This window comes from Carassius gibelio, chromosome A14 (genome assembly GCF_023724105.1).
Source record: "Carassius gibelio isolate Cgi1373 ecotype wild population from Czech Republic chromosome A14, carGib1.2-hapl.c, whole genome shotgun sequence".
NCBI classification, from domain to species: domain Eukaryota; kingdom Metazoa; phylum Chordata; class Actinopteri; order Cypriniformes; family Cyprinidae; genus Carassius; species Carassius gibelio.
In genome coordinates this window covers 1,332,065-1,359,599 of record NC_068384.1, presented here as the reverse complement: position 1 = coordinate 1,359,599, position 27,535 = coordinate 1,332,065, and the positions used below count along the sequence as shown (strand labels likewise).

The window sequence follows — 27,535 nt, the reverse complement described above, 5'->3', positions numbered from 1 at the left end:
CATTATGCAGATAGATGCTACAGAGCAACATCAAGGCAGATGCATTGTGCATAATATCTTATCTAGGAAGCTGCCATTATAACTGGAGGGGGCAATTTTTACATTTTATAACCACTACTTTTTGGGAAATAGTCTTTAGACTTTAAGAGTTTCGGCCACCAAACACAAAATTGGACAAAAAACCTCTAGTAACCTCTGACCTTATAGACCCCCTGTGGTGAAAATAAAGTTTAAAAAATATATATAAAGTTTTAAAAAATATCTAAAAATATGCTTTCACACAATCCAAGTGCAAATTCATCAATCAACATTGCTGAGCATTTTCTCCGTAAAACTCCAATGTAACAAAGACAGTCTTAAAAATACAGTTTCATACGGTCACGCAAACATGTAAGCAATCCCGTCAACTTTCAGTGTCTGGCTTTTTTAAATATACATATTCATGTCCAAGTACACTAAATAAGGTAAGGGTGTAGAGTTACATACGCCTTTTAAAGGCAAAATGAAATTGTTTTCATGTGAGAAAAATAAAACATTTAAATAATATTCTCTTTTGATGATCAAAGATGAGATTTAAGCAATAAAATTAGTGACTGCAGGGGGACTTTAAAGGTTCCAAAAGGGGGGTTTTGCAGCAATGCCATAGGGTTTCCAAAAGATCCATTTCATTGAACAGTTCATAAAATGATATTTTTAAAAATAATATAAAGACTTTTTCCATTATAAATTAATACTTTCCACGGACGTCAAAGACTTTTCATGGATAATTCGATTCCAATAAATAACTTTTATTTTTTAAATGAACTACTAAGTCACTTAATTAATATTCTTGAGCCAAACTGAAAGTAATCATGTGCCCTCCCTGCCCACTTGTCAAATAACTCCTGCAAATAATTTATAAAGCAATTTTTGTGATTAATAATGGGCTTTGTTGGGTTCCAACTTCCACCTCATTGCTCTCCACAGGGCTGGAATGACAGGACAGTGGTGACAGAGGCACTTCAGTAAGTGTGTGTGCTACTGTGTGATTGATGTGAGGGAGAGTAGTGAATGCTGACACAGGAGGAGCAAGGTATGATGACTAACTTAGGATAAACTCACAGTCACATTCATTGGGCAATTGCTATGTCACTTAAATAATATTCAGGCTTATAAAATATGTATGTACCCTTGCTCTCCTTTTTGAATCCTTCCAAAGTCCCTGATAATAAACAATCACTATATATCATTTACTAGGATCTCTGAGGCACAGAAACCCTTGATATTCACTCAGGAGGATCAAACATCAGAACAAAGAGAGACAGAAAGCACAGGGAATAGAAAACAGATTGTAGGAGCATTCCACTACCCAATTGTTTGCCTGTTCTCTCAGTGGTGCAGAAAATAGAGGGCAGGTTATAATGACAGTTGACCATAAGAAATGTAGGGAGCAGCAAATGAAGAGAGACCAAGTGACCTCAGCGTAATTGCTCAGCATTTTCACTGGCTCAAAGCAATCATGCCCAATGCAGTGTACACCATGCCATTGTGCACGGCTATCGCTCCATTCAAATGCTGTATGTCTGCATGGGTGGCTATAAGGCAAGTTTGACACTTGGTGTCAATCGGCCAATTTGTTAGGAACGTTCTACTGAAAAAAAGAGCATGTCTATTTACTTACTAAAAATGATATGCCATGTGCTTTACATACATGTTCTGCAAAACACTCCAGGTCTCTCGTGGACCAGTCATGCCTGTTCATGTGTTGGTAGTTCTCCAGCTAGTCCCTTTTTGCCATGAGACACAACCTTGCCACTGCACTCATTCCCTTGCCATCTGTCTGCAGCTGAAAACACTCGCTCTCCATACGGTAGCATGCTGGTAGCAGCCCCATTCCCAGCTTCCAGGCAAATGCTTTGAAAGAGTGAATAAGGCAAGCTCAATTGGCTGATGTGACTGTTTTATCAGAGTGTGCTGCTACTGTGAGCTGTGCGTCCTGAACTAAGGGGAGAATAGTGGAGGGATTATTTCAGAGAGTTGGACACGTGGACAAAGCTTGTCCATCCGTTCATCAGCTGAGAATGCAATTTAGCAACTTGCAGCAAGAATGCAAATCATTTCTAATCGCAGAACTGCACGGCATTAGTCAAGTAAGTATAACAAACAGGACAAAAACAGGTCTGTTGCCCATCAGCTTTGTTCTTAAGGTTCTGAACTTTTCCCATAAAAGGACCTTTATGAGAAGCAGCGGTCGTGCCCTTGCAACATCAGCTGACTGAAGTACAAGCCTCAAAGGAGAGCTGGTCACTAACATGAGCTCGCACTGGCCGCCTCTCTGTCTTTCATTCTCTGTTGGTGTGCATCTTTCTATCTGGCAGATTTCTGCAGCATGGAATCAGTAACAGTGATTTCATTAATATGATTGGATGAAAGCTGAATGAATGCAACCAAGCGTATCTGATTGGCACCAAACTGAACACTGGTCACTCAAGCATGTCTAAGTGTTACAATTACAATTTCTCTAGACATTTAATCTCCAAATGGACATTAGTTTTTAGAATTCTTTTCTACACTTTTATGCAAAACAGTCAAACATCTATTTGAAAAATAAACTTCAGAACAATTTCTTTGATGACCAAAGTCAGTTTTAAAAGAGATTAAAGGAATGAATCCTATTTATCAATCTTCAGCACAAGACTCATTTGTAACTCTGAATAAAAATAATACTATGAATAATATTATCAGTAATCATAATCGTAATTATAATATTATAAACATCACATTTCAAGTTATTTTATTAATATTATATTTAAAATAAGAAAACATTATTATTATTATTATTATTATTATTATTATTATTATTATTATTATTATAAACGTCACATATCAAATTATAAGATTCATATTATATTATTATAAGAATAAAGAAATCACCATTAGTATTATCCCAAATACTGATTCAGCTATATTGTCATTGGGACAGGTCAGGAGCAAGAGGTCAAATGCTTGAAGACAAATTGCTCTTATTTTACAGGGTTAAGATAAAGTTTCTTTTATTTTAATATGAGATTTTTATCTGCTTTGATTATTTCACATTAGTATTTCATTATTTTTTGCAACTAGATCGAGGTAACAAAGCCAAGAATTTACTCACCACTCGTGCTCATGATGCTGAGACAATAATCCAAGAGTAAAATTTAATATCCAGGCAGCAGCAGTCGCCTTTTGTTCCACCGATAAAATCCAGTTATTGAGCCTCAGTTTTAAGTCAGAGTCGAACCTGGTAAAGTTGGATATAAACTCGAGAAATAATTAATACAAATGTTAAAGCTGCCAACGTTATTCCCGGATAAAAGGAGGGCAGTGATCACTTGATTAAAATAATGGGAACGGTGGGTTTAAAGTACTGCATCCCGTGAGAGCAGGGCGGACGACCGGCTTCAAATAAAGCTGGATGTTCTAGTCACATCCCATGATCTGCTGCCATTTCTCGCGTGTAGCCTGAGATAGTGCTGAGCCGCGCTCAGTGTTGCGTACAGTGGACGAGGCGCTGTCACTGTACTCTCGCGCTCGCATCCATGGAAGCGCGCGCAGGGGTGACGTCAGGCAGCGAACAGAGCAGCATGTTTCCTCACAACACACCTACTCTGCAAGCGCGCGGCGCTGGAAACGGTCTTGTCGATTATAATAGCAGTGCTGTGTTTTTGTCTTGTCGCTTGCGGGGGATTTGAGGTTTGAGGTCATGCAGGGGGGAAGTTAAAGGGTAAGGGTGGGTTTTTGCAGATTACGGCATTTACTGTATATGGATGTATAGCGCCCTCTTATGCAGAGTGAGAAAAACACAATGTAAATACAGCAGACAAAAATTGGCTTAACCTGCCAACCAGCTTATCACTATGAAATCAACCCGATTAGAGAATGTTCCAAAAAAATAAAAATGACAATTTCTACTCTATAACTGCAGCCACAAAAGATAATCAATATGAAATCCAGTTCAATCATGTTTAATATATAAAGGCTAAATAAAATAATAGCAATACAAAAAATAAGTAATAAGTAATAAGCCAAAAAGCTAAAATAAACAAACCATGGAAAATTACTATAATTTTAACTTTAAAAATTACTAGAATTACTATAAACATCTATGGACAATGTGTGTAATATTTTCTATAGGAAAAAAAATGTTGGAAATATATATATATATATATATATATATATATATATATATATATATATATATATATATATATTTATATATTTATTTATTTTATTTTATTTTATTTTTTTTTTTTTTAAAAGTGGAAACAAACCTACCCTGAAAAAATATTCAGTAGAGAATTTCAAAATGTTTTATGTAAAAATAATTATATAAAGATGGCATGCTAACTTACTGGTTCCTGATTTATTTTATTTATTTATTACTATTTCTGCACTGAATAGTTTTTGAAATTATTTGTTGGTGAAGTGTTCTCAAATCAAGGTCAGTGGAGAAAACCTATTACTATTACAGTTTTTTTTTTTTTTTTTACTCTTGACATGCACTAGTAGTCACTCTTTCATCATTTTACATCTCAAAGGTTTGTGCTTATTGCACAACCTCACAAAATCTGCCCAAGCATTCATTCCTTTGTGAAAGAAAAAAAACTTTCAGGCTAAATACACTGTAGCGCATAAAGAAATAAAATACTTTACACCAGTGCCATTTAGAAAAGTAATAAATCACATTCACAAGTTCACTGTTCAGCACGATACAGACTCACAGACCCATGAACTGCACCTTGGATAATCCGTCTTATTTTTTAATTGATTTATTATTATTATCTTCTTTTTTTTTTATCTGAATAAAAAATCCTCGGCCCGTGGGGAGGCAGACAGGCAGTTAGTTTTAACAGGAAGTCTATTATTTGTAAGTTGCTCTCTTTTATGTGTCCTAACCTAAAGGCTCTTTGCGTTACAAGTATTTTACTGTCATGTGTTCATAGAAACAAAGGCCAAGAGGAAATGGCACAATGGAGGGATGTGACAGGCGCCTCGCTCACTCTACTTTTCTTCCTCGCTCAGTCAGTCTATCTCACTCCATTTGCTCTCTTTGCCTGACCGTGCAGTGCTCTTGTTCTGACAGTCAGATAATCTGACAGTGCCATAAGGTTAGTGTCTGAGACAGACAGTGTAAGCAGTCAGCATTGTTCTGCCTGTCAAAGCATCAGCACTTCTACACTGCCATCCCATCTGTATGAGATGAATACTTCCTAGATATGAAGTTTTCAGTTTTAAATATCACATTTAATTTTTAATGCCGATTCTAATCACCTGTTAGAATTCAGGTCAAATTCCAAGACAGATATCAGTTATTTGTTAAAGCATGTGCTGCTTATCAAATGACACGAAGTAATTAAAGAGCATAACTGAACTGACTGACTCACCCTACATAATTGCGGATCATTTTGAGGTATATTAAATTCGTAGATGTTTGTCACAGAATTGTATAACCTGCATAGCTTTGATTTTACAGCATGTATATCTTTAATGGTGTGTGTACACAATGTAATCTGTACCAGGAATATGTGTGTTGTGTGGTTTCAGCGGATATCGTGGGCTGTACTGCTTGTCAAAGCACTGGATTTACCATTGTATTAAAATATGACCGAGTCCTCAACAACAGGATGTTGCTCTTCCTTAGGACACTAATACAAAGGGGCATAGGAACGCAGTGCCTCCCTGAACTACCCCCACTCTGAGCTGCCCTGGGGTACTGTACATTCACTAGCCAGAACCTTATTAACCTGTTATTAGTTTTTGCTACACAAAAAATGCAGTTTGTATGAAGGGTCTTTTAAAGGGCTAGGTCACCCAAAATTGAAAGTTCTGCCCTTCTGTTCTATGTCGTTCCAAACCCGCATGATTCTCTTTCACCTGAAACAAACTATTTAAAATCCAGAAAAATCTTAAACAAGTTTGTACATTTTTCAAAGTGTTTATATATAACTATTCATGTAATATACTAAACAGATGTACACACTGTGATGTATATGCTGACCACAAAAAGCAAAAGCATTCCAAAAAGCTTTGGAACACATGCTGTGGAGGCCATCAGCTGCTTGTCTTGTGTGCCAAGTTAATGCCTTGACTATAGTTCGGGCACATGGCCTGATGGCTCCGCCAGTGTGGGGGTTTTGATTCTCTATCATTGATGTGGTATGTAATCCATTTACCCAGACCATCTGTGACCTGTGGTAGGAATTAACCACACCGTTGTGCACATACTACCTTCTTTCACAGCCCAGGCAGCAAGTCACATGCCTTACCCCATATATCATCTCAGGGTGACTTTTGTAATAGCTCAACAAGAGTCTGTAGAAGCTGGAGTCTATTCCAGGGTTTATATTTAACCAAGAGAGAAAAGCAAGAAATGACTAGCTGAGCCAAGGCCCACTTTGTTATCTGACGAGATAAAACCAAAGGAGAAGCATTCTTGGAAAAATAAATAACAATGATTTAAAGAAAAAGAAGCACAATTTTAAAGATTTTTACATGCATTCTTCACTCAAAGCACGATGGGAATGAGCACACACACACACACACACACGTCTGGATATGCTGTAGAAAGCACCTTTGGAATGTGAACAAGAGGGCATATTTTACTATAATGAAGTTGATAAGGACTCAAGGCATTGTGTTGTGTTCTATGAAAAACAAGTCAGACCAGATGGATTATCCTTTTTTCCATCAGAGAAAAATTAAGTGAAATTCCGTTCCTGAAATTTAGAGAGTTTGTTATCCCACCTTATTAACTGACTAAAGAACTTCTGACCTGACCTAGAGTCCAGCAGAATAGGGGAGTGAGAGGGACGGGCTCAAAGAGAGAGAGAGAGAAAGAGAAACTGAGAGAACGAAAAAGCAGCATATCATTTAGGGGAGGAGTTTACATACTTCGTTCAGCAAAAGCTCTAAACTCATGCCACAAGGACATACACACCTACACACACACACACACACACACACACACACATACACACCCCTTGTCCTACAGGAGCATTACAGACTATGATGTTTAGTTTTAGACAGCTTGAAAGGAACTTTTCGTCAACTCCACAGAACACAAACTGACAGATCTATGCGGAACAAACTCACAGCCGGGTGTCAGCAGGACAGAGGTATGCTCTCTCTCTCTCTCTCTCTCTCTCAGAGGCTATAGTGTGTGTGAGTGACTGTGTACTCAACTGAAATTGCTGTGTTAATATATATCAACCTTTGAATGGAAGTAGGACAAGTGATTCACTTATATTGTATTTACTTTTTAACTAGTTGTTGAGACCCCCAGTTGTCCCTACATATCTTTTACATAGAATACTGATATTAAAATGTAGAGCATTTGTTTTCTCTAACAATGTATCCGTTTGTTTCACCAACTATAGGTTCTATGAATTCGCTTTTCTCCCAGTTTAATAGTATCACCATGTGCTGCTTGGGCTTAGGCGACATTCTAAACTTAGAGTCTAAAGCATTTACTCATGTTACAAATCTGCCCCGCTCTTTTCCCTGATATCCACACAGTGAGCCAGTAACCCAGAGAGACACTGCTAACTCCACTGTCCCAGGTGCATGGGACAGTTCAACTTTTTTGTATTGCGTTTCAATAGACATTGTACTGCCATGCTACAACAGTTTAAGCTACTTTCACAACATTGGGTGTATAGTTATCAGCATTGACATCTGCACACATATGGGCTCCGGTGTTGTTTTTAGCATAGTAAGTAAAAAAAAAAAAAAGGTTAATTACAAGTCCATACAAAATTTCACCCGCTAATAATGAAACATTCACTAAAAGAAATTGCATTCAGATGAATTAAATGTTTTATTTTAAGAGATTACCATTATGACCATAAAAAGAAATTTTGTTAAGAAGTAAGAAAAAAATGTATGTATAATTCACACACTGGGTATTCCCATGGCAAAACACTTGATTATAGCATTGAAGGACCAGAGAGATGCTGTAAGAGTTATGCAGAGAAAAGCCTCCTGGCTGTTTACAGCTGCTCAGACTCACAAGACTCCACAGATTCAATTAGAATCTGACTGGGTTCTTTCTTAACAAAACACTAAGATTAACAATGTTATTCTGTATCGATGCCCTCTTTGTTAAGCCCCGAGACAGAGACAGTAGTAGTGCTGATAGAGAAACTGATTCCATGTAGTTTAGACAATCAGACAGTACATTAAAGAAAGACTAAATACGATAGGATGACAGAACTCTACAAGTTTACACCAAAGGTTGCATCCTAAGAACCTCATCATTATCATTCTTATAACAAATTAAAACCAAATAGCTGGAGTGTTACTCGGTCATCACATTTCCCCAGTGGTTCTCAAGAAAGCAGTGAAATAAAAATGGTAAATACATTATTCACCCCCACAACATCTGCAGATGTTAAACATATGTAGTGCCAAATTATCTTTTTACCCCCGTAGTCTTCTAGATACTTAAAAAAAAAAAACTTCCTTAACTTACAGATTTGTTGAACTGGGCGGTAGCAAGTTTAAGTAATGGGGAATGTTTTAATTTTCTCAGCTATTTTTTATTTATTTATTTGCATCTGCATAATTTTCAAAAATCTAAAATAGCTTTGGTAAATTTGTATTTATTTGGTTTAATTACATTTACAATGGCTTAAAATTATTATGATTATTAGTATTGACAGCCCTTAAATCCTGTAAATGCAAAAAACAAAAACAAAAAAAAACTCCTGTTTACATTCAGACTATCTTTGGACTGATAGAAACTTGCTGAAAGTAATGATGCCAGACATAAAGGGGCCTTAGAGCCAGAGATGTTAGAATGTACAACTTGGAGCTGTTAGCCCTAATATTACAACGTCTAGTACAGAAGTTAAATTTATTACCAATAAATAAAAAAATTCCATGTTCATGTGCTGTGAGTAATGCCCATTTATTCACTGGGCCTTTTGTCCCCATATGCCAGCGATGTGAGAATGCTGCTGCTCTTATTTTCCTCAAGAGCCCCTGGCACAGAGAGGCACTGACCAGCCCACACAAACATGCCAGCAGTGCTTCACTCATCTGCTGAGTGGATGCAGAGAGGAAAGGGGAGAGTACAAAATAGATGGAAGTTAGAATTGAGCAGTAGAGAGAGTGCGGATTAAGCAGGAGAGGAAAATGGAAAGGAAGAGAGAGAGGGAGAGGAGTGACTCCATCGATAAGTGGATCTATCATCGAGCGGCCACTATTGAACCTGAGTTTGAAGCTGGCTGTGTACATCATGGCATGCTGCTGCTGCTGTCCAATTCCGTGCCTCAGAAACTGCTTCTTATTTTCAGGTTGGTCCAATCCTGGCTTTCATAGATTTTTGCCATGAGAAGAAAGAGTAACTTTCACAGGGAGACATCACAGTGTTTCTGTCAGTCATGGGTAATAGCTTTACCCATGAAGGTAATGCAGGATGTGCACTTCCCTTCGGGGCAGTCTGTGTGCCTCGTTGTTGTGCATAATGGTGTGATTGTCTGTTGTGACTAATTACGTACTGTTGTCGCTGTGTGAATTTCTGTCATATTGTTTTGCTGCTTGTGTAATTTTAGATAATTTACTATCAGATGTTGACTAATAACTAGCAAATGCTGTCCTTTCGTGACAGAGGATTGTATCAATTTAAGTGTACATGATGATTTCTCAATGCTAGAGTCAGGCAAATTCAATATGAGGGTTAATAATGTTTAAGTTTGTCACTGTCTGCATGCGCACACTCCCTCTCTTAGATCTTGGTCTGGTTTTGCACATGCTTTCATTATTTGAAGGCTGTGGCTGTGACAATGCTTCAGCTTGTCATATAGCTAATTTAATAACACTCCCCTAAACATCACCCTCCCTTTCAATAGCGATATCACCCGCTGAGCTCGATGCCTTATGGAATGACCCTCCATATGCTTTAGCAGCCGTCAGTGAGCTCTTTTCGCCCAATGACGCCATGATAGCTGGTAAGATGATTTTTTGAGTAAAGCATGAATGTTTCAGAAAACAACAATTTTAGAATATATAGGAATCTATAGGACACTATAATTTTACATGATACTAATATAAATGTATTTTGTGTTTAATGAATTATATTTAACTACTGTCCGAAACATCCTCTCTTTTCAATGCAAATCTGGGAAGGTCATACCCACCCGGAGATGAGGAAGAAGCTATTATTTAAGCTATCTGGCTGATATTTATACAGCCATTATGATATGGCTTGCACTTCCTGTTTATGTCCACAACGTTATGAGCTTGTAAACAAAGCTCTGATATTTGCATAGCTACAAACATGCTAATTAGCACCAACTGTATCATGTTTTTGAATAAGGAACTATTATACATGGTGATGACCATACACCCTCATACATATGAAATGCATACCTGCAAAAGGGACCTTGTCCTTAATTATTCAGTAATCCATCAGTCTTATCCCTCTTCTGCCAATCAGATTAGCTTTTCTGTAAGTTTACTGCTTAATCATAAACGTAATCATAGTTATGAGGTGCTATGGAAGTTTACTGGACTACATACCAAATGCATTTGCATTCTGTAAAGCTGTGTTGGCCCCTGTTTCCTTTGTTTTGCTATTGGAGATGAGGAAGCGGAGGCTGAGGCCGACGTGGAGCCAGAAGGCATAAGCAGAGAGATTTACTGCAGGAGGAAGGAAACATTCAGCGGAAGCAGCACAGTATCTTCAGTAGGAGAACGCGTCCCTCCAGGTATCTTCAGCATGGATTTTCGTGTCCCATAGACTTGCATGGAAATAATGGCCTATCTCTATAATAGCCTTTAATGGCACCATTTATTAAGCCCGACTTCCTAAATGTATGCACTTGCCCTAATGGTATGTCTTTAGTGTTGTGGTCGCTCATAGTGCTGTTCCTGCAAAAAAATCTAATACAATTCATATTGGTTTGCTAAGCGTACTAGCTTAGTGATGGTTGACACCCTACATCACAAGAGCATTCCAGTTACTGCTAATGCAATTGATCAATTGGTTTCTTTGTGGTGGATACTTAACTCCATTCCCTTTTGCTTTTTGGAGATGTTGTTTTGTTATTTAGCGGGAGGCGACGATCTGGTGTAACGCTTGACGGTGAGCTTCAGGAGGCACTACGTACCAGACTCCGAGTAGTAGAGAGCAACAGCAAGGAAGTTGTTCAGCTATTCAAGGTGAGACACAGAATTATTCATGTAAAACATGCACTGGCACCACTGATGAACTTATTACATTACATTACAAGTGACTGTTGATACTATCCACACAGGATCTGTCTGCAAGACTTGTGTCTGTTAATGCTGAAAAAGACAGCTTTATCATCACCTTTAAGACTGTGGAGGAGATTTGGAAGTTCTCCACTTACCTGGCACTCGGTTAGTCACAGTGGAACTAACTTTCTGGCACTTCTACAGTATGATTCATTGTACTGTTCTAGCTTAAGTATTGCTTTTATATTCTAGGATATGTAGCAAGATGTCTCGAAAACTTCCTGTGTGACCAGTCGTTCTGGCTGGATCCTGCATTGCTAAGTGATGTAGAGATCTGTGTAACAGTGGATGAAGACCACTTAGCTACTCTTTACTTAGGACTTCTGCTACAAGAAGGTAATGAGCCTCCACAGCTTGCTGATTTCTCACTAGTTAACAAAATCACCTGTAACCACACAGTATATGGACAAACTGGTAGAATGATATGGACTATGGATTTAGACTATATTCTAAAGTTCACTATAGAAATATTGCAGACTAACCTATTCAGAGGTCAAATAACCTAAAAAATAAGATTGTGTAATAATAGTCTCAATATTTCCTTGGGTTTGTTTACATTCAAAATATCTTGCTTCTATGAATTTTGTTAGTATAAACTACCTTATTCATACCAAAGTCTCTCCTGGACATTCATAATTGATAGCTAGTATTTATCAAAAACAATTACTTTTAAGTATGTTCTCTAATTAAGGCCACAGCCACAAAGCAGACATAACCATCCTGAACAAAATTTTTCTTTTTATAGGACAAACTGTTATTCGACAAAATACTTTTGAATGATCTATGAATGCATTAACTTGTTTATGGATCCACTTCAAAGAAAGAGAGATAGAGAAAGACAAAGAGTTTTGGGGCAGTTCACCTTTGCACCTTATTTACCCTAAAGGGTGCATACTATATTGTTCTTTAAAGGTAAATATTAGTATCTAGATTATACATATTAGTACATTTTAATAGGGTACCGCCACAGTGACAGCTTTTGTACTTTTTTTATTACATTTTTTTGAGAGTGTAGAGGAAAATGAAACAGGGATAATTACTTAGAACATTTTCATTACTTTTTTAGGTACATTCTTTGCCAAGACTTTATATAACAGCGATTGCAGAGAGGAGGAAGAGGAGCTGACCTACAGGAGGAATGACCTGGTCATGGTTAAAGACATAGGACAAGAGACCATTTGGGAGGGTATGCTGCTGTCCACGGGCCAACATGGTTTGGTCCCTGTGCATGATATGCAGCCTCTGCCCTATCCATTCTATCAGTAAGTGACACTGACCTTCTAAGTTCATTTAACCGTATAGGTTTCATGGTAACTGTGAAAAGTTTAAATGTTTTTATTTTTATTATCTCTTACAAATAATGCTTTTTCTTTCTAGGTGGTTCCTTAAGAAATATCCCGGGAATGCAGGGGGGATTCCAGTTACAGAAGGCCTCTTCGATCACCCTGTTGGTGAGATTCTCTTTTCAAATAACCCTTAAAATGAATATTCCGAGTTCATTACAAGTTAAGCCCAGTAAACAGAATTTGTGGCATACTGTTCATTAAAAAAATATATATTTCCCCCCTTTCAATTATCTGGCTTACAATGAGACACAAATTGTACAGTGGATGTGAATGCATGAAAGTTAAAATACTCACTTTTATAGTATAGCCACAAGACATAAAACAATATGCAGATTGAATTTAGTGCGAGAATTAAAATGTGTATTCAAAGTGTAAATTTTATTTCAATTTGCAAATTTCATGATAAAATAACTCCTACAAGCCTAAAACGACTGTAATTATTATTATTTATTTTTTTAAGTTTTACAGATAAATAATACACAATTAATTAATGAGAAGTTTTAAATAAAATAAGCTTCACAATGTTGCTTTCCATTAAAGCCCATCAAAAATTGTACCAATTTAGTTTTACTCTAGAAGTGCCTCAACCTCTTGTTTTTAAAGAAAACGAGCGACATGTCGTTTTTGCATTAATACCACAGTGATAAATCCTGTCAGCTGAGCTTAACTTTAATTGAACCCCAGAATATGTGTTTAAATAATATTCATCTAAAATGTAGTGACAACAAAAATCCCACCTTCCTTTCTGCTTCCCTTTCAGTGGTGGGGACTTGTATAGCAGTAGTGGACCATCACCCAGTGGTTAAAGATGAGCTGCACTTATGCAAGGGAGACATAATCAAGATTGAGGGATTTGTTTTCAATGCTCTGAACATGTTCATAGGAAGGCACCTCACCAGTGGAGAGATAGGATTTGTTCACAAGGCCAGTGTAAAACCTCAGAGCATTGAGCCTCTGTAAGTAAACAGTTCAACTATTTATATTTACAGATTCAGCATGTGCTCAAATTAATGACCTTCTCTATTTTGTAAAAAAACATTTATCTAATGTGCCTCTCGACAATACTGACATACCAATTGAAAACAACCAGCTTGCAAACACTATTTTATTCTGTTGACCTTTGTGAATGTGCCTCTGTTTAGCTGGGGGTGATTAGGGTGTTGGGAGGGGGGGTATTGGAGTTATGTGATGATGTGATGAAGCTATCCGAATGAGAGTCATGTGGCTGATAATGTTGTCTTTGTTGGCTTTGCACAGCAATGAACAATTGGTCTTTCTCAGTGAGGAGGAAAGGGTGGCCCTCACTAAACTTAACCCCTGCTTTGAACCCTACCAGTCTGATGTACTAGCAAATCTATCCTTCACTGATATAAGCACTGTGTATAGACTGGGTAAGAGCTCTCTCTGGGAGACCTCAAATAATGTTTGAATACAGTTCATATTCAAGAATTTTCATATTTTTTACACTTTCACACTGCAGATAGACTTGATGACTCTGATTTCCCTTTCATAAGAAATCATCCGAAGTCAGGTAAGCCCCTTTTTAAAGTCACACATAGCACATAACAGGAAAGGTTGCTGCATGAACGCTTTTATCACTTCTGTTTTTCTACAACTTCCGGCTGTATGGAATTAACAATTAACAATCACCAACTAGTTCTTCATTTTGATGCACAGTCATACTGTCCACATATTCCTTTCCTTCCTACCTCCTACTCTTTAATTACATAATTTAGTATTTAAAATCAAACAGTTCTGACATTTACTCTTTGTATAATCTGCAGAGCAGAAATCTACAGTGGATCAAAGAAGGAGCACCATATCTGAAATCAGTGGTGCAACTCCCTACCACTCTTCACCACGGCAATCGTTTTGTACCTCTCAGAATCATCTCGACCGGGACTCTGAGGTCCTCTCCTTTAACCTGGAGGACACCTTTAGAGAGATGGATGAATATGAGGAAGACCCTCCAAACTTCATGGATGAGGGTATCTGGGAGGCTGATGAAGCTGAGAGATGTGACCCAATCCTGACCCTCTTAAATCTGGAATATTTCCAGGACACATTTCAAACACTTTATGACCTCTCCTACTCTTTCCTGGACACTTTCTTCCATGGCCTTGCAGAGGATGAGGTGCTTCAACATCTGGAAAACTTGCGAGAAGGAGCGAAGAAAGGCAGGATGCTCTGGGCCCACCGGCGAGCCTGCTTCCTTCTTGGCCGGCTATGTGCCAAGAAACTGAAGTACTCACAAGCACGAGTGTACTTCGAGGAGGCTCAAAAGGTCCCTGTAAATGGTTTTGATGACAGACCTCTTCTAACTGCACTGTATACCAATCTCACTGCTGTTTACCTGAAACAGAAGATGATGGACAAACTGCCATTCACTCTAGAAAAGGCAAGTGCTCTAATTATGTGTCTTCCTTGCCACAACTTCTGCTCTGTGGATGAGTTTGAGCTGCTCAAACCAATCATGCGCAAAGCCATAATTGAAAAAGACAAGTACCTAGAGGCACGGACATGCTACCTCTCCCTCTGTCTCTTTCTCCGTCTAAGAAAAATAGAGGATGCTTTACCTTTTGTAGAGAGACTTCAGTTCCTTACTATCACTCTGTCTGCAGAACAAGGGAGGCCAGTAGCCCCAGTTGATCTCAACTGGATGCTGTGCAGGCTTTATCATAAAAAGTATTTGCCCTACCTCACACTAGCTTCTTTAAGTCTAGACTCAGGGCAAGAGCATTCCTTGGATGATGCATTCCAGAAAATTGAACTCTTTATCAAAAACTCAGTCAGGCTTAATCCGCACTGGAAGGAGAGTACTTCTGTGCTTCCTGCACAGGTGGTGGTCTACCTTCAACAGGCCTTGTCAATAGCTAGTCAAGGGGAAGACTTGAGGACTCAGAGGGACCTGTGCCTGAGCCTGGCTAGTGTTTACCAGCAGCATGGAGCTTTAGAGAAGGCTGTGCCTTTTGCCCAAAAAGCAGCACAGACTGGAAGCCAGGTTAATGAAGAGGAGGGCTTTGAGGCATCCATACTGCTGGCCTGGCTATTGGTGCTAACAGAGGAACCCATACAAGCTCAGAATACTCTGCAACCTGTGCTTAAATCTTTGGATGAAACAGACAGTCCAACACAGCGTGGTGTAGTCTACAACCTTCTAGCCCTATGCCACCGCAAACAGGGCAGAGTCCAAGATGCAGCAAGAAACTTTTATAACGCTCTTCAGATCTCTCGAGAGAATGGGAACAAACGCAATGAAGCACTAGCACTGGCTAACTTGGGCTGCTTATCTCTTTCTATAGGGGCTTCGGGCTTAGCAGAGTGTTTCCTACTCAATTCCCTCCACCTATTCCAGTTTCTTTCAGAGAGTCCTACAGATCAGGAGCATGTCCAGGCTTTGCTTTGGCTTGGCCGGAGCTACAGGGATAGAGGAGGGAGTCAGGAAGTCAGACTATGCTTTGAGATGGGCCTCCTTATTGCTATTAGTGCTAACAATCTGCACAGTAAGTATAACAAGATTTGACTTTTCTGGATTGCCCCATTGCCCCAAGTTTGCATCGATACCTGACACCTATAGTGACAGCAGAAAGAATTTTGACACTTAAGCCACAATTAAAATGTATAAATATATTGGGATTATATAAAAATATAATTTTTTTTAAAAGTGGCATTTATTAAAATTTTTACATTTTAAATTTATTTATATATACATTAAAAGCACACTTTCCAATCAAAATAATTTACAAAATTATGACTTTAAAATGAAGATTTTAAACATATTGTTCAAATTGAATACAAAAAGTCTTGGACACTTTCTGGTGGTCAAACTTTGTGTAACATTTATTATTAATATGTTATTTGTTATTAATATGACAAATTGTACTTGGTGGTTATTCTTATAGGCCACCTGGTTTGAACTCGAGGTGAACTTACAACATTGAAAAATGACCTCAAAACCAATCGGTTAAAATTGTATAAAATGGTTCTGAAAAATGGTCCATTACCATTGTTTTGCAGATGTTTTAAATTTGATATGTAATGCAATTAAATTCAGCCATTTTTAATAGTGAATACTAAAAAAATAAAAATAAAAACTCTTTCCAAATGCAGGTCAAATGGTTGTGGCAAAAGTTCTAAGTCGCCATTACGCTGACTTGCTGCTGTATGGACAGTGTATTGTTTACTATGAGCACTGTGTGGGGCTGTGCAGAATGCTTAAGAATAAACAGCTAGAAGGAGAGTACCTGGAACTTCTCAGCAGCCTCTATCTCTCACTCAACACTGAGAAGTAAGAGCTACTCTAAACACAATATAGCACTATTGCCAAGACTTTGACACTTGATCAATCGAATCAGTTAATAAAAAAACAAATGAATCAGTGAATTTAAAAGTAATTTATAAAAAAAAAAATTAAAACTTTGCAGGTCATCAAGGAAGTCTCTTGATTATTCAAAGCAAAGCTTAAGAATCTCCATAGACCTGGGAAAAAGACAGGAAGAGTCTGAGACATGGCTGCAAGTGGGCCGTATCTACTATCTGATCCATGAAGATGAACTGGCTGACATGTACCTACAGGTATGACAAAGGACCAAAGCGGGGTATTGCTAAGGAGTTAAAGTTAATTATTGATTAGTATTATCATTTTTGCATATCCACTTGGGAAAGTGTGCCACCAAACATGTGACAAGTCTAATCTTTAAAATTTGTGGTAAACAAGCTTATTACCATATCACATACATATATGTTTTTATCAGCTGTTATGACTATATGTATATATTATTATTGTTATTATTTATTTATTTATTCTTCATAAACAACTGTTTACAGGCAGCAGTAAAGACAGCCCTGAGGATGAACGACTCATGCTTTGCTATGAGCATTTATGAGGAAGCAGGAGATGTGTTCTTCAAAGGACACAGAAACCATCTGGCTGCCCTACCTTTTTACAGAGTAGGCCTCATCTTGGGTTCAAAAAGATATTTCCAAGACAGTTCGATAATAGTTAAAATAAAATGTAACATGTTATTCATCAGAATCTATCTACTGTGAATTTTTATTTATTATTTTTTTAAAGGATGGGAGTTTGCCATTTGCGCGCAGCATTAAGGATGTGCACTCAGAGTTTAGGCTTTTGAGCAAACTCACAGAGCTCCTGATGAAGCAGAAGGAGTATGAAGAGGCACTGCAGTATGCCACACTCGCAGTGCAGGTCAGCGCCACAACTGGTAAGACCTTTATATACATCAACAACAACATTTAAAAAGCTATAACATTGAGCTTTTAAAGCCAATGAAGCACTGTTTGGAAAATTATTACTATAGACCCTGTAATATATATATATATATATATATATATATATATATATATATATATATATATATATATATATTATTAATAATATTTATTAATAATAATAATAATAATAGCCAGTTTTAATGCTTGTAAGTCTTAAAGTAATCTATGTGGCCCCCTGCTGGAGACACATGTCCTCAGTCTACAGCATGTGCCATTTGCAGAAGACATCATAATACATGCAATTCAAGATGAAATCTAAACAGACCCAGTTTAATGACTTCACAGAAGTAAAATGGGCTGTGAAGTACATAATGCATTAGGTTTTTTTTTCTGTACTGTCAGGCGAGCAGACAATTCAGCTGAAAATTTAACTGATCATGTAAATAAATGGGAATATGTGTATGACTTTCAATATATAACATTTACAGAATAAATAAATACATTCTCAAGCAGGCTAAACAGTATGTCAGCTTCTGATGTGGCAACTGGCCTACATTAAAATCCACCCTTTATGATAAGTGTTTAACTAAAGCACCCTATTGATTACTTAAACTTTTTCCACTGCAGTTTGCTCTAAGGTCTCTGACATTGTTTTTTTGTTTTTTATGTCACAAATCATTTTGTGTGTTATGATGGTTAACTAAAACTGGGTTTAAATTATATAGGAAAGTGCAATAACCTGACAAGGTTTGCTCATTTTAATATTAAGTGCTTTGTTTTTGTTTTTTTTACAGGTGTTGCTCTGAATGAGAGAGTGTCCTTCCATCGTCTTGCTTCAGTATACTTCTCTCTAGGGAAGTTTGAGATGGCTGAGAACTACTACCTGAAGTCTCTTTCACTCTGCCCCACTGCACTTGAACATGCCGTTGAAGTTCGGTACTATGTTAAAGTGTACTGCAGACTGGCTGACCTGACCCTATACAGATTAAAGGTGAGACTCTCATTATGTTTAACATTTTACAGGTACATCCATCCTAGACTTAATATGTTGAATGTAAGCGTACAGTAAAGTACATGCTTCCAACAAATAAATGAAGAAACATAAAATAATGCTCTCACCTGCATACTCATGTATTTTCGTTTAAAAACCTTCTATGAATCTGATTCTCACCTACTGTGAGAAATGTTCTGGATGTAAACACAAATTGTGTGAAATTATTAGTGAATGAGGCCCAAACTATCTACAAAAATAAGTTAAGCAGTAACATTCAGAGTAAATTAATTTGATTTGAAGAATGTTTATTACTTTTTCTGCCTTAGGATGCATTTGATGCCATGGGCTACTTCCACTTAGCCCTGGCGGCAGCACTGGAGGACAAAGAAAGCCTAAGCACACTTTACATAATCTACATGAAGCTTGCAGAGATCCATGCCAACCACATACCCGATGCTGAACTGAGTAAAAGCTACATGGAAAAGGCGCAGAGCCTGAGGAAGGAACTGGCAGGATACACAGACTCTAGCGGCACAGAAGAAGCACATCAGGACCCAGCTGAGGCAGATTCAGATACTCACACCAAAGCTGGTCGGTCAGACTCCAGCAGCGGCACCAGTACTCTCACAGAGTCCAGTATGACCGACACTAATGTGGACACTAACGTATCGAAGGAAACAGATGCGGTGCATCCTGATCAAACCAATCCAGAGACTAGCTGTGCAGATAATACAAACCACACTCGTCAAAGCAGTTTGAAGGAGGGCTTGACTTTAGTATTGTGAATTACACAATTCTATCACTCTGAAAAATTTACTTCCTCTAATGTAGAACAGCGATAAGACACTTTTTCTTTTCTTTTTTATCAAATGTTCAAAATTGTATAATATATATTCTATTAGTGTTTCAAAGTAAATTTTTAAAGAGTTCGCATAATTGTAAATGCATTTGTATATCTGTAAATATGATTGTTGTGTTTGTTTGTTTTTGATTTATCTGTCTGAAGGCTCTTAAAATGTTTACTTAATTAAAGCTTAATAAATTATTTTAACGTCCATGGGGAAAATACTGATTCTATAGCATGTGCATGATCCTACAGAGCAGAATCATTTTTAATGAAGCTCTATTAACAAAACTGGCTTAATGCTCGATCAAAGTGGATAAATTTTAAAACGCCGTTTTTGTTTTGTAATGTGGACTGTGAAAACGGAGGCTTTTGAAAATGGTGACGCAATTTTAGTCATGTAAAACATATTATACAAATAGATATCCGTGTTTATACAGGTATTGTGCATGTTATGTGCTATGTACTTTCACACAAATAGATGTGGGGCGGATCTACCGGATCCACCCTAAAAGAAAGCATCGCCACCCCAGTTGGTAGCAACAAATTAAAAGTTATGTCCAATTTGAAAATTTATGAGCATAAATCTCCAATGTCCAACTGCAGTGAATGCAGCCAGCACGAGAGGACACGACAGCGGCAAGAGACTGATTTGTTTGGAAAACTTTCTGAGTGCGCGCGAAGCGAGGGAACAAGGAGTCGCGACTAGCGAGGAGACACAGGAGGAAAGAGGTAAAAATGAATTATCTATCTATCAATTAACTCGTTAGATCTAGATAAATTTGTGAAGTGAAGTGAAATCGCCGCATTCAGGTTATATAAACATGACATAGTCATGTTATGCTCACTGGTGAGCCTTTAAAAAGCTGTTAAAATGACCTCAACAGAATCTGTACTTTAAATTTCTTTATATCTGGTTTTGGAAACTGAGAACCTTTAATAAAACAAAAATTGTGAGAAACAAAGTTTAAAATGTGACACTCGTGTAAATGGTGTAAATCTTGCTGAATATGAAGCAGTGCTTTTTTATGTTCCTTATTTTGTATGTACAGTCACAGTCAAAACAGTTTGCTTCTATTCAGTATACAGTCCATAACCATACAATCAGAAGACTGTATGGTTAACTTATTTATATTTTGACTCTTATACTTTGTTTAAAGCGCTATATAAATAAAGGTGACTTGACTTGACTCTTTTGGTTGCTTTATCTTTGAAACCTCCGAAACGTTTGTAGTGCCTACTCAAAATAAACATGTATAGTATTATACTAATAATATCCTCCACTAGAGGGAGGTATTGGCTATGGTGAGTCACTTCACTTCTGAACATACAGTATTCCTCTGTGATTGTGGTAAGAGAAAGTATACTATTCTTAAAACAATGAAAGCGACTCTTTATTTATTTATTTATTTTGTTAATTACTAGGGCGATTAATCCACTTTTTTATGAAAGCGGAAGTTCCACGTGATTCATACCAGAAGCCTGCTGCAACGTAAGTGTTTTAATTACATTAACAAATGTTTTCTTAAGTCGCAGTGGTGGACTCTGCTGGTGTGCCAGCAGTCTCTCTCTCTCTCGCTCTCTCTCTCTCTCTCTAATAAAAATTAGGCAAAGTGCCTGCATTTAAATCCATGACACCCTCTCAGTTTTCATATTGCAGTTATGTGGCATTGTTGTCAAAAATGGATATCACATTTGTGTCTTACATTGCAGTGTTAAAGCTTCTTCACTGATTTTAATTGGACAACAGTGATGCCCATTTGGGTTTTTATATTTGTTTGTTTTGATAGTGTCTCTACACAGCTGAGTTTAGTCTGCATTGAGGTGGCTCTGTGCCTGCTCCTGTCTGTGAACAGACACATTTTAGATTTAGTCTTCTAGATGATCCACCTCAGCTCCTAGTATGAAATGTGGTTCTGATGCTGCTTTAGCTCTGTCTAAATAAAACAGTAGTTATTATTGTAAATAACATAGCTTATAGTTATAGCTTATAGTGGGAAGTCGTGGCCTAATGGTTAGAGGGTTGGACTCCCAATCGAAGGGTTGTGAGTTCTAGTCTCGGGCCGGACGGAATTGTGGGTGGGGGTAGTGCATGAACAGCAGGGGCGGATTTAGACATTTTGGGGCCCAAGGCAAACACAGACATGGGGCCCTCTACATCTCTTGTTTCCCTCCTTTTGTCAATCCTTATTTAAAAAAAAAAGCCCTACTTGTTACTTCTCTTCAGCAGTCTTCACACAGCAATGATGTATAGACATCTGGAGTTGTATCTGTAAGAAAAAAAGAAGAAAAATAAAAAGGATAAATTCTATCCTTGCTCTGAACAGGGCCTCTCTGCACTATTAAGCAGCGTTCTTTGTCAGTGAGATGTTTTGGCCAGAGTGCTTGGTCATCTTCAAGTTCAAGTGTAACACATTGGTCAGAATAGCCGTGTTTCCACTATCGAGCTAAGACCGGCGTGCTAGTGCGTGCCAGGGCCAGTCGCGTTTCCACAGTCACTTCCGGGGCTTGATCGTGCCTCGCCGGGGCTTCCTCGGGGCCAACGGCCAGGGTTTTTTGGCCCGACGAAAACCTTGGGCCAAAGCGGGCCAGCTGGGGCTAGAGGAGGGGTTATGAACAAAGGCGGAGTTTCTCCGTGTCTAGAGAGCGTCAGCGCGGATCATTTCAGAGAGATGACAGCTTTAACACCAGCATTAAAGACGTTTTAAAATAAGTTGAGCTCAAAACTCACCCTTAGTTAGCAGCAAGTGTTTGAAATAACTTGATCCGATGTGGATTATAATCACTAAACAAGGCAGAAATATTTATAAGCGATGTAAAAGACTATGTACGCTAAACATTAACGTTACACAGTAAACATGTTAAATATTACCGCTTGGAGAAATCAGACGTCAGCTTCTTATTCTCTATCACAATTGTGTATTTATTAAGTAACATTTTATCTGTCGTCTCTTTTCAAGAGTTTAGCTCCACGTTGCATATCATCAAAATATAATAATGATTTTTGTTCGGGAGCTTTTATAAAAATAGCGAGTCTGCGCCGAGGATCATTTCAGAAAGATAACAGCTTTAACACCAGCATTAAACACTTTTTTTAAAAATAAGTTGAGCTCAAAACTCTCTTTCAGTCAGCAGCGAGTGTTTGAAATAACTTGGTCCAATGTGGATAATCACCATACAAGGCAGAAATATGTATAAGCGATGAAAAAGATATGCACGCTAAACATATTACCATAGTAAACATGGTAAAATAAGACCGCTTGAAGAAATCAGACGTCAGCTTCTTATTCTCTATCACAATAGTGTATTAAGTAACTTATATTATCTTTCACAAGCCTCGTCTCGAGAGTTTATCTCACGTTGCCTATCATAAAAGAATATAGCCTAATAATGTTTTTTGTTCGGGAGCTTTTATAACAATAGAGATATTATCATTCATTCTAAATGTGACGGCTATACTGTGGCTAATAAACAGAAACAGACTCGACTGAATAAGCAGGCTATTTTCATAAGCGTTAAAAATAAATAAATAAAATAGAAATAAGTGTATTTATGTGTGATTAATTTTGAGTCCTGATAAATTAAATCAATTCTATAATTAAAACATAGATGATTTTGAATTTGAATATATAACAAAGCATGCAAACAAACGGCCTCTTTTAAGCCCTGGCTCGCACTGGGCCGACAGTGGAAATGCGGCTAGTGACTGCTAGTACTCATTACTCATCAATTTTGCTAAAAACTTTTTGCTTTCCTCCTGTTTCTTCCTTTTTTCAGCACCGCTTGGGTAGCTTCGCTTCATTTTTACTGTCAACACTCTCTCTCTGTACACAATGTCTATCACTGTCAATCACTTCTTCTTCGTCAGTTTATTGGCGCATTACAGCCTTGTCACTTTCGCAGATGCGCAGTAAGTGAAATAATGGAATAGTCCAATGTAGTGAGGTGGGGGGGGGGGCCCTCCTGTCTGCGACACTAATGATTTGATGCCATTTTTCAAATGGAGTTTTAGAAATATATATTTTGCACGAAGTAAAAAAAAATAAAAATCTTTAAGCAAGTTAATGGGGCATTTTGGGGGCCCCTAGGTAGCTCGGGGCCCAAGGCAATTGCCGACCTTTGCCTAATGGTAAAGTCCGCCCCTGATGAACAGCTCTCTCTCCACCTTCAATATCACGACTGAGGTGCCCTTGAGCAAGGCATCGAACCCCCAACTGCTCCCCGGGTGCCGCAGCATAAATGGCTGCCCACTGCTCCGGGTGTGTGCTCACAGTGTGTGTGTGTGTGTGTGTGTGTGTGTGTGTGTGTTCACTGCTCTGTGTGTGTGCATTTCGGATGGGTTAAATGCAGAGCACAAATTCTGAGTATGGGTCACCATACTTGGCTGAATGTCACTTCACAATCAGTTAATGAAAAACACATGCATAGCTTTACACTTTCTTTTTGTATTTAAACCATCAATTTCACAACTTTACTAATGTATTTATGTCACCCATGAAGCAATAGTCAGTCTCCGCCATTCTGCATATGGCAATTCTGATGTGGTTTCTGTACTGATATATTTTTTACAGTAGTAACACAAACCACACTGTAGGCTATAGGGTTACCATTGTGAATTATTTTAGTGTGCACAACTTGGGAAATTAGTTAGATGCAATTTTTATAAAATCTTTTTAATGGTTATGCATATACAATGTAGGCTATAAGGTTACCATGGTGAATTATTTTAGTGTACCCAACTTGGGAAATCAGTTAGCTGTGATTTTTATTAAAGGGGGGGTGAAATGCTCGTTTTCACTCAATATCCTGTTAATCTTGAGTACCTATAGAGTAGTACTGCATCCTTCATAACTCCAAAAAGTCTTTAGTTTTATTATATTCATAAGAGAAAGATAGTCTGTACCGATTTTTCCCAGAAAAACACGAGCGCCTAGAGGCGTGATGTGTGGGCGGAGCTAAAGAATCACGAGCGCCAGTAGGATTTTGTGTTGAGCGCGTCTGGAAGCTGTGACACAGATCCAGAGGCTGAAATTTAACAAGAGCAGCATCAGCAAAGGCTTCTCTATGTGGTATGTACTGAAACTGTATATATTTGCTTAGCGGTTTTGGAAAATGACTAAGTTCCACTTTGTCGTCTTTTTTTATTTTATTTTAAGCTGTACATGTGGAAAGTGCAGTTTGATAACAACATCGCATGTTGTTTACTTGATGTGCTTACGCGCTGATAGCTAAGTTAACAACACAGAGATATTTGAAGCAGTTTTACTCGTGCAGTTTGATAACAACATCGCATGTTGTTTACTTGATGTGCTTACACGCCGATAGCTAAGTTAATAACACAGAGATATTTGAAGCAGTTTTACTCACCGCCTTCGGATCCAACACACGATCGTGACACTTTTTCGTTGGGATTGCATTATCCTTAAGAAATAAACGATGTGCTAATCCAGCGTCAACCTGGGCCTTGTTTGTAAAACAAGCATCTTCGAAATGCAGGGGAACAAACACAAACACCTGCACAACTCCGTTGATGCTCTGTAAAAATAAACTCCATCCACTGGTCCCTTAATGCTGTTTCTCTTTTGGTAATCTGTGCATGGTTGTCTTGCCCTGGCAACCAAAAACACACTCCTTTTGTGACATTTCGCGATGCTCTCGCTGTGATGAGTGCAGCCGCGGCGCTACCATTGGGCCCGGGTGGGCCTGGGCCCACCCATTTAAGGTCCGGGCCCACCCATTTTGGCCCAGGCCTATGAGTAGTGAGTGATTCTCATTCTAGCGGTTCATCCAATAAGCAGCCCGAGGAAAGCTTTGAGCGAAAGCTTCTCAGCCAATCAGCGGCTTCTACCCCACCAGCAAGTGATCCAATGAAATGAATGACGTTGGCGGACGGAAATAGTCATATCATATTTTAACTGGCCCATCCAGTTTTCTGGAGGCCCACCTACAATAAAAATCCTGGTGCCGCTACTGGATGAGTGATTGTCTGTGCACAGCCTCTCTCTGCTCTGCTATACGGGAGTGCGCGCTCTTCCGGCAGACGCGCCCTTAGCACCCATATAAGGAAATTCCGCTCCATCTAACGTCACACAGAGCCATACTCGAAAAAAACTTTCCGAAACTTGTGACAAACCGGAAGGAGTATTTTCGGAACAGAAATACTCCTTCAAACGTACAACTTAATTTTTGAAACTTTGTCCATGTTTAGCATGGGAATCCAACTCTTTAACAGTGTAAAAAACTCAGTATGGATGAAATAGCATTTCACCCCCCCTTTAAATCTTTTTAATGGTTATGCATTACAAATGAGATTGCATTATGAATACAATGTTTTCTTCAGATTAGAAAGTGTAAATAAAGTTTTTTTTCTGACATTCCAAAGATATATAACTGTCATTTATAAAATGTTATCTTAAAGGACTAGAAACATATATTGTACTTGATCATTTAAGCTTGCATTGGTCCCAAATTGCACTGAAACCTAATGAACTTAGATGTAATTTATTCAAAGGACTTTTGTGAACTTACAAACGAAAGTCATCCTTTTCATTTAATCCCATAATGAGCACATGGCTAATTCACCCAGGTGAATATTGTGTCCTATATGTGTATGATTTGCAATCATTATAGCTAACAAATAACTGATTCCAGGCACAGAGAGAGAACTAAAAGCTTTCTGAAGGGGCTTGGTTAAAAAGTGCTTTCCATCAGGAGGCTTCAAATTAATATGAACATTACATTCTTAATGAATGTCTGTGCTTTCTCCCAGTGTAATGCAGTGTAAGGTTCAAGTCCCACACCATCAGAGCTTTATTGTAGACAAAACCAGAATGCAGGTCATTCTCAAACACATCCAATTATTAGCACACACTGAGCTATATAAAAACTTTCTCTCTGTAATTGTTTTAGTGGCTTGGAGTCATTTCGACCTGGCACGTATAACATGTGGCTACCCAACAGAGTAAAAGGCTGAAGCTAGAGCTGCCTGCTGAGTGCCAGCATAAATCACTTCATAGATGCTACAGCTTCATGTTCACTACTGGTCAAAATGATAGAATAAATAATCAATTTCTGTGATTGCAAAGCTGAATTTTCAGCCAGTGTTCAATGTCACATGATCTTCCTATATACACACATGTTTGTGTGTGTGTGTGTGTGTGTGTGTGTGTATAGGAGGATCATGTGACATTGAACACACACACACACACACACACACACATATATATATATTAGTGGTGGGCATAGATTAATTTTTTTTTTTATCTAGATTAATCTCACTGTGATCTTGAAATTAATCTAGATTAGTGGAAATAGTATTTCACAATATTACTGTTTTATGGTATTTTGGAGTAAATTAATGCAGCATGGGGTGAACATTAAATACTTTTTTCAAGAACATTACAAATCTTCATTATTTCAAACATTTGACCAGTATAAATATAGGGTTGTAGTTAAAACTACACTCAGGCTTCTCAGGCGGGCTTCATGGCAGCAAATATTTTGGCAGGTAAGTTAAAGACTTCAAATAGAGCTCTGGAGACGGGTTCTCCTCTAACGAGCCACAGTTGGTTTCCAATAAATCTCTCAATCCATAATAGTGCAGTGTGCTTCTTATCACTGTATGCCAGGGCTGTCTCACCCCATAAACCAGAGGCAGTGATACACTGAACATAACCTTTAGCCGTGGATCAGCTAAAAAAACAAACAAAAAAAGGATAACACACAGTGTGATTTTAATTTATTGTTTTTGAAAAAAAAAATATGAGGGAACCATTAAAAATATTTGTGAGAGAAACTGTGGCCATAATGTTGAATTTGTCACAGTCTGCTTCTAATGAA

The 27,535-nt window shown here is 38.0% G+C and overlaps 2 protein-coding genes across 12 annotated transcripts in view; one reads left to right on the top strand and one right to left on the bottom strand.

The window, feature by feature from the left end:
- Window positions 1–3,769, bottom strand: part of LOC128027186 (actin-binding LIM protein 3) — a 60,929-nt gene extending 57,160 nt beyond the window's left edge. For 2 of the 7 annotated variants that reach the window (XR_008186645.1, XM_052614522.1), the window contains exon 1: window positions 3,134–3,769. Coding sequence is in view for 3 of the 7 variants with exons in the window: in XM_052614522.1 (XP_052470482.1) it covers window positions 3,134–3,146 (13 nt within the window). In the remaining 4 variants the exon portion in view is untranslated. The remainder of the gene's footprint in view (window positions 1–3,133) is intronic. The other 5 variants (XR_008186647.1, XR_008186646.1, XR_008186648.1 and 2 more) reach the window with 5 other exon arrangements.
- Window positions 3,770–6,878: 3,109 nt separating this feature from the next.
- LOC128027183 (SH3 domain and tetratricopeptide repeat-containing protein 2) lies at window positions 6,879–20,886 on the top strand. Of its 5 annotated transcripts, none has more exons than XM_052614512.1 (19): window positions 6,948–7,133; window positions 8,960–9,314; window positions 9,870–9,968; window positions 10,602–10,727; window positions 11,054–11,181; window positions 11,277–11,382; window positions 11,470–11,613; window positions 12,344–12,539; window positions 12,655–12,728; window positions 13,384–13,579; window positions 13,881–14,014; window positions 14,104–14,154; window positions 14,408–16,126; window positions 16,734–16,911; window positions 17,048–17,198; window positions 17,451–17,573; window positions 17,698–17,848; window positions 18,653–18,849; window positions 19,179–20,886. In XM_052614512.1, the coding sequence occupies exons 2-19, from the start codon at window positions 9,257–9,259 to the stop codon at window positions 19,635–19,637; spliced, it is 4,290 nt and encodes a 1,429-aa protein (XP_052470472.1). In that variant the 5' UTR covers window positions 6,948–7,133; window positions 8,960–9,256; the 3' UTR covers window positions 19,638–20,886. The 5 variants fall into 5 exon arrangements, with proteins under 5 accessions (XP_052470473.1, XP_052470476.1, XP_052470472.1 ...); XM_052614514.1 differs by having other exon boundaries at window positions 8,960–9,426; XM_052614515.1 differs by lacking the exon at window positions 8,960–9,314 and adding an exon at window positions 9,315–9,426 and having other exon boundaries at window positions 6,949–7,133.
- Window positions 20,887–27,535: the final 6,649 nt, after the last annotated feature.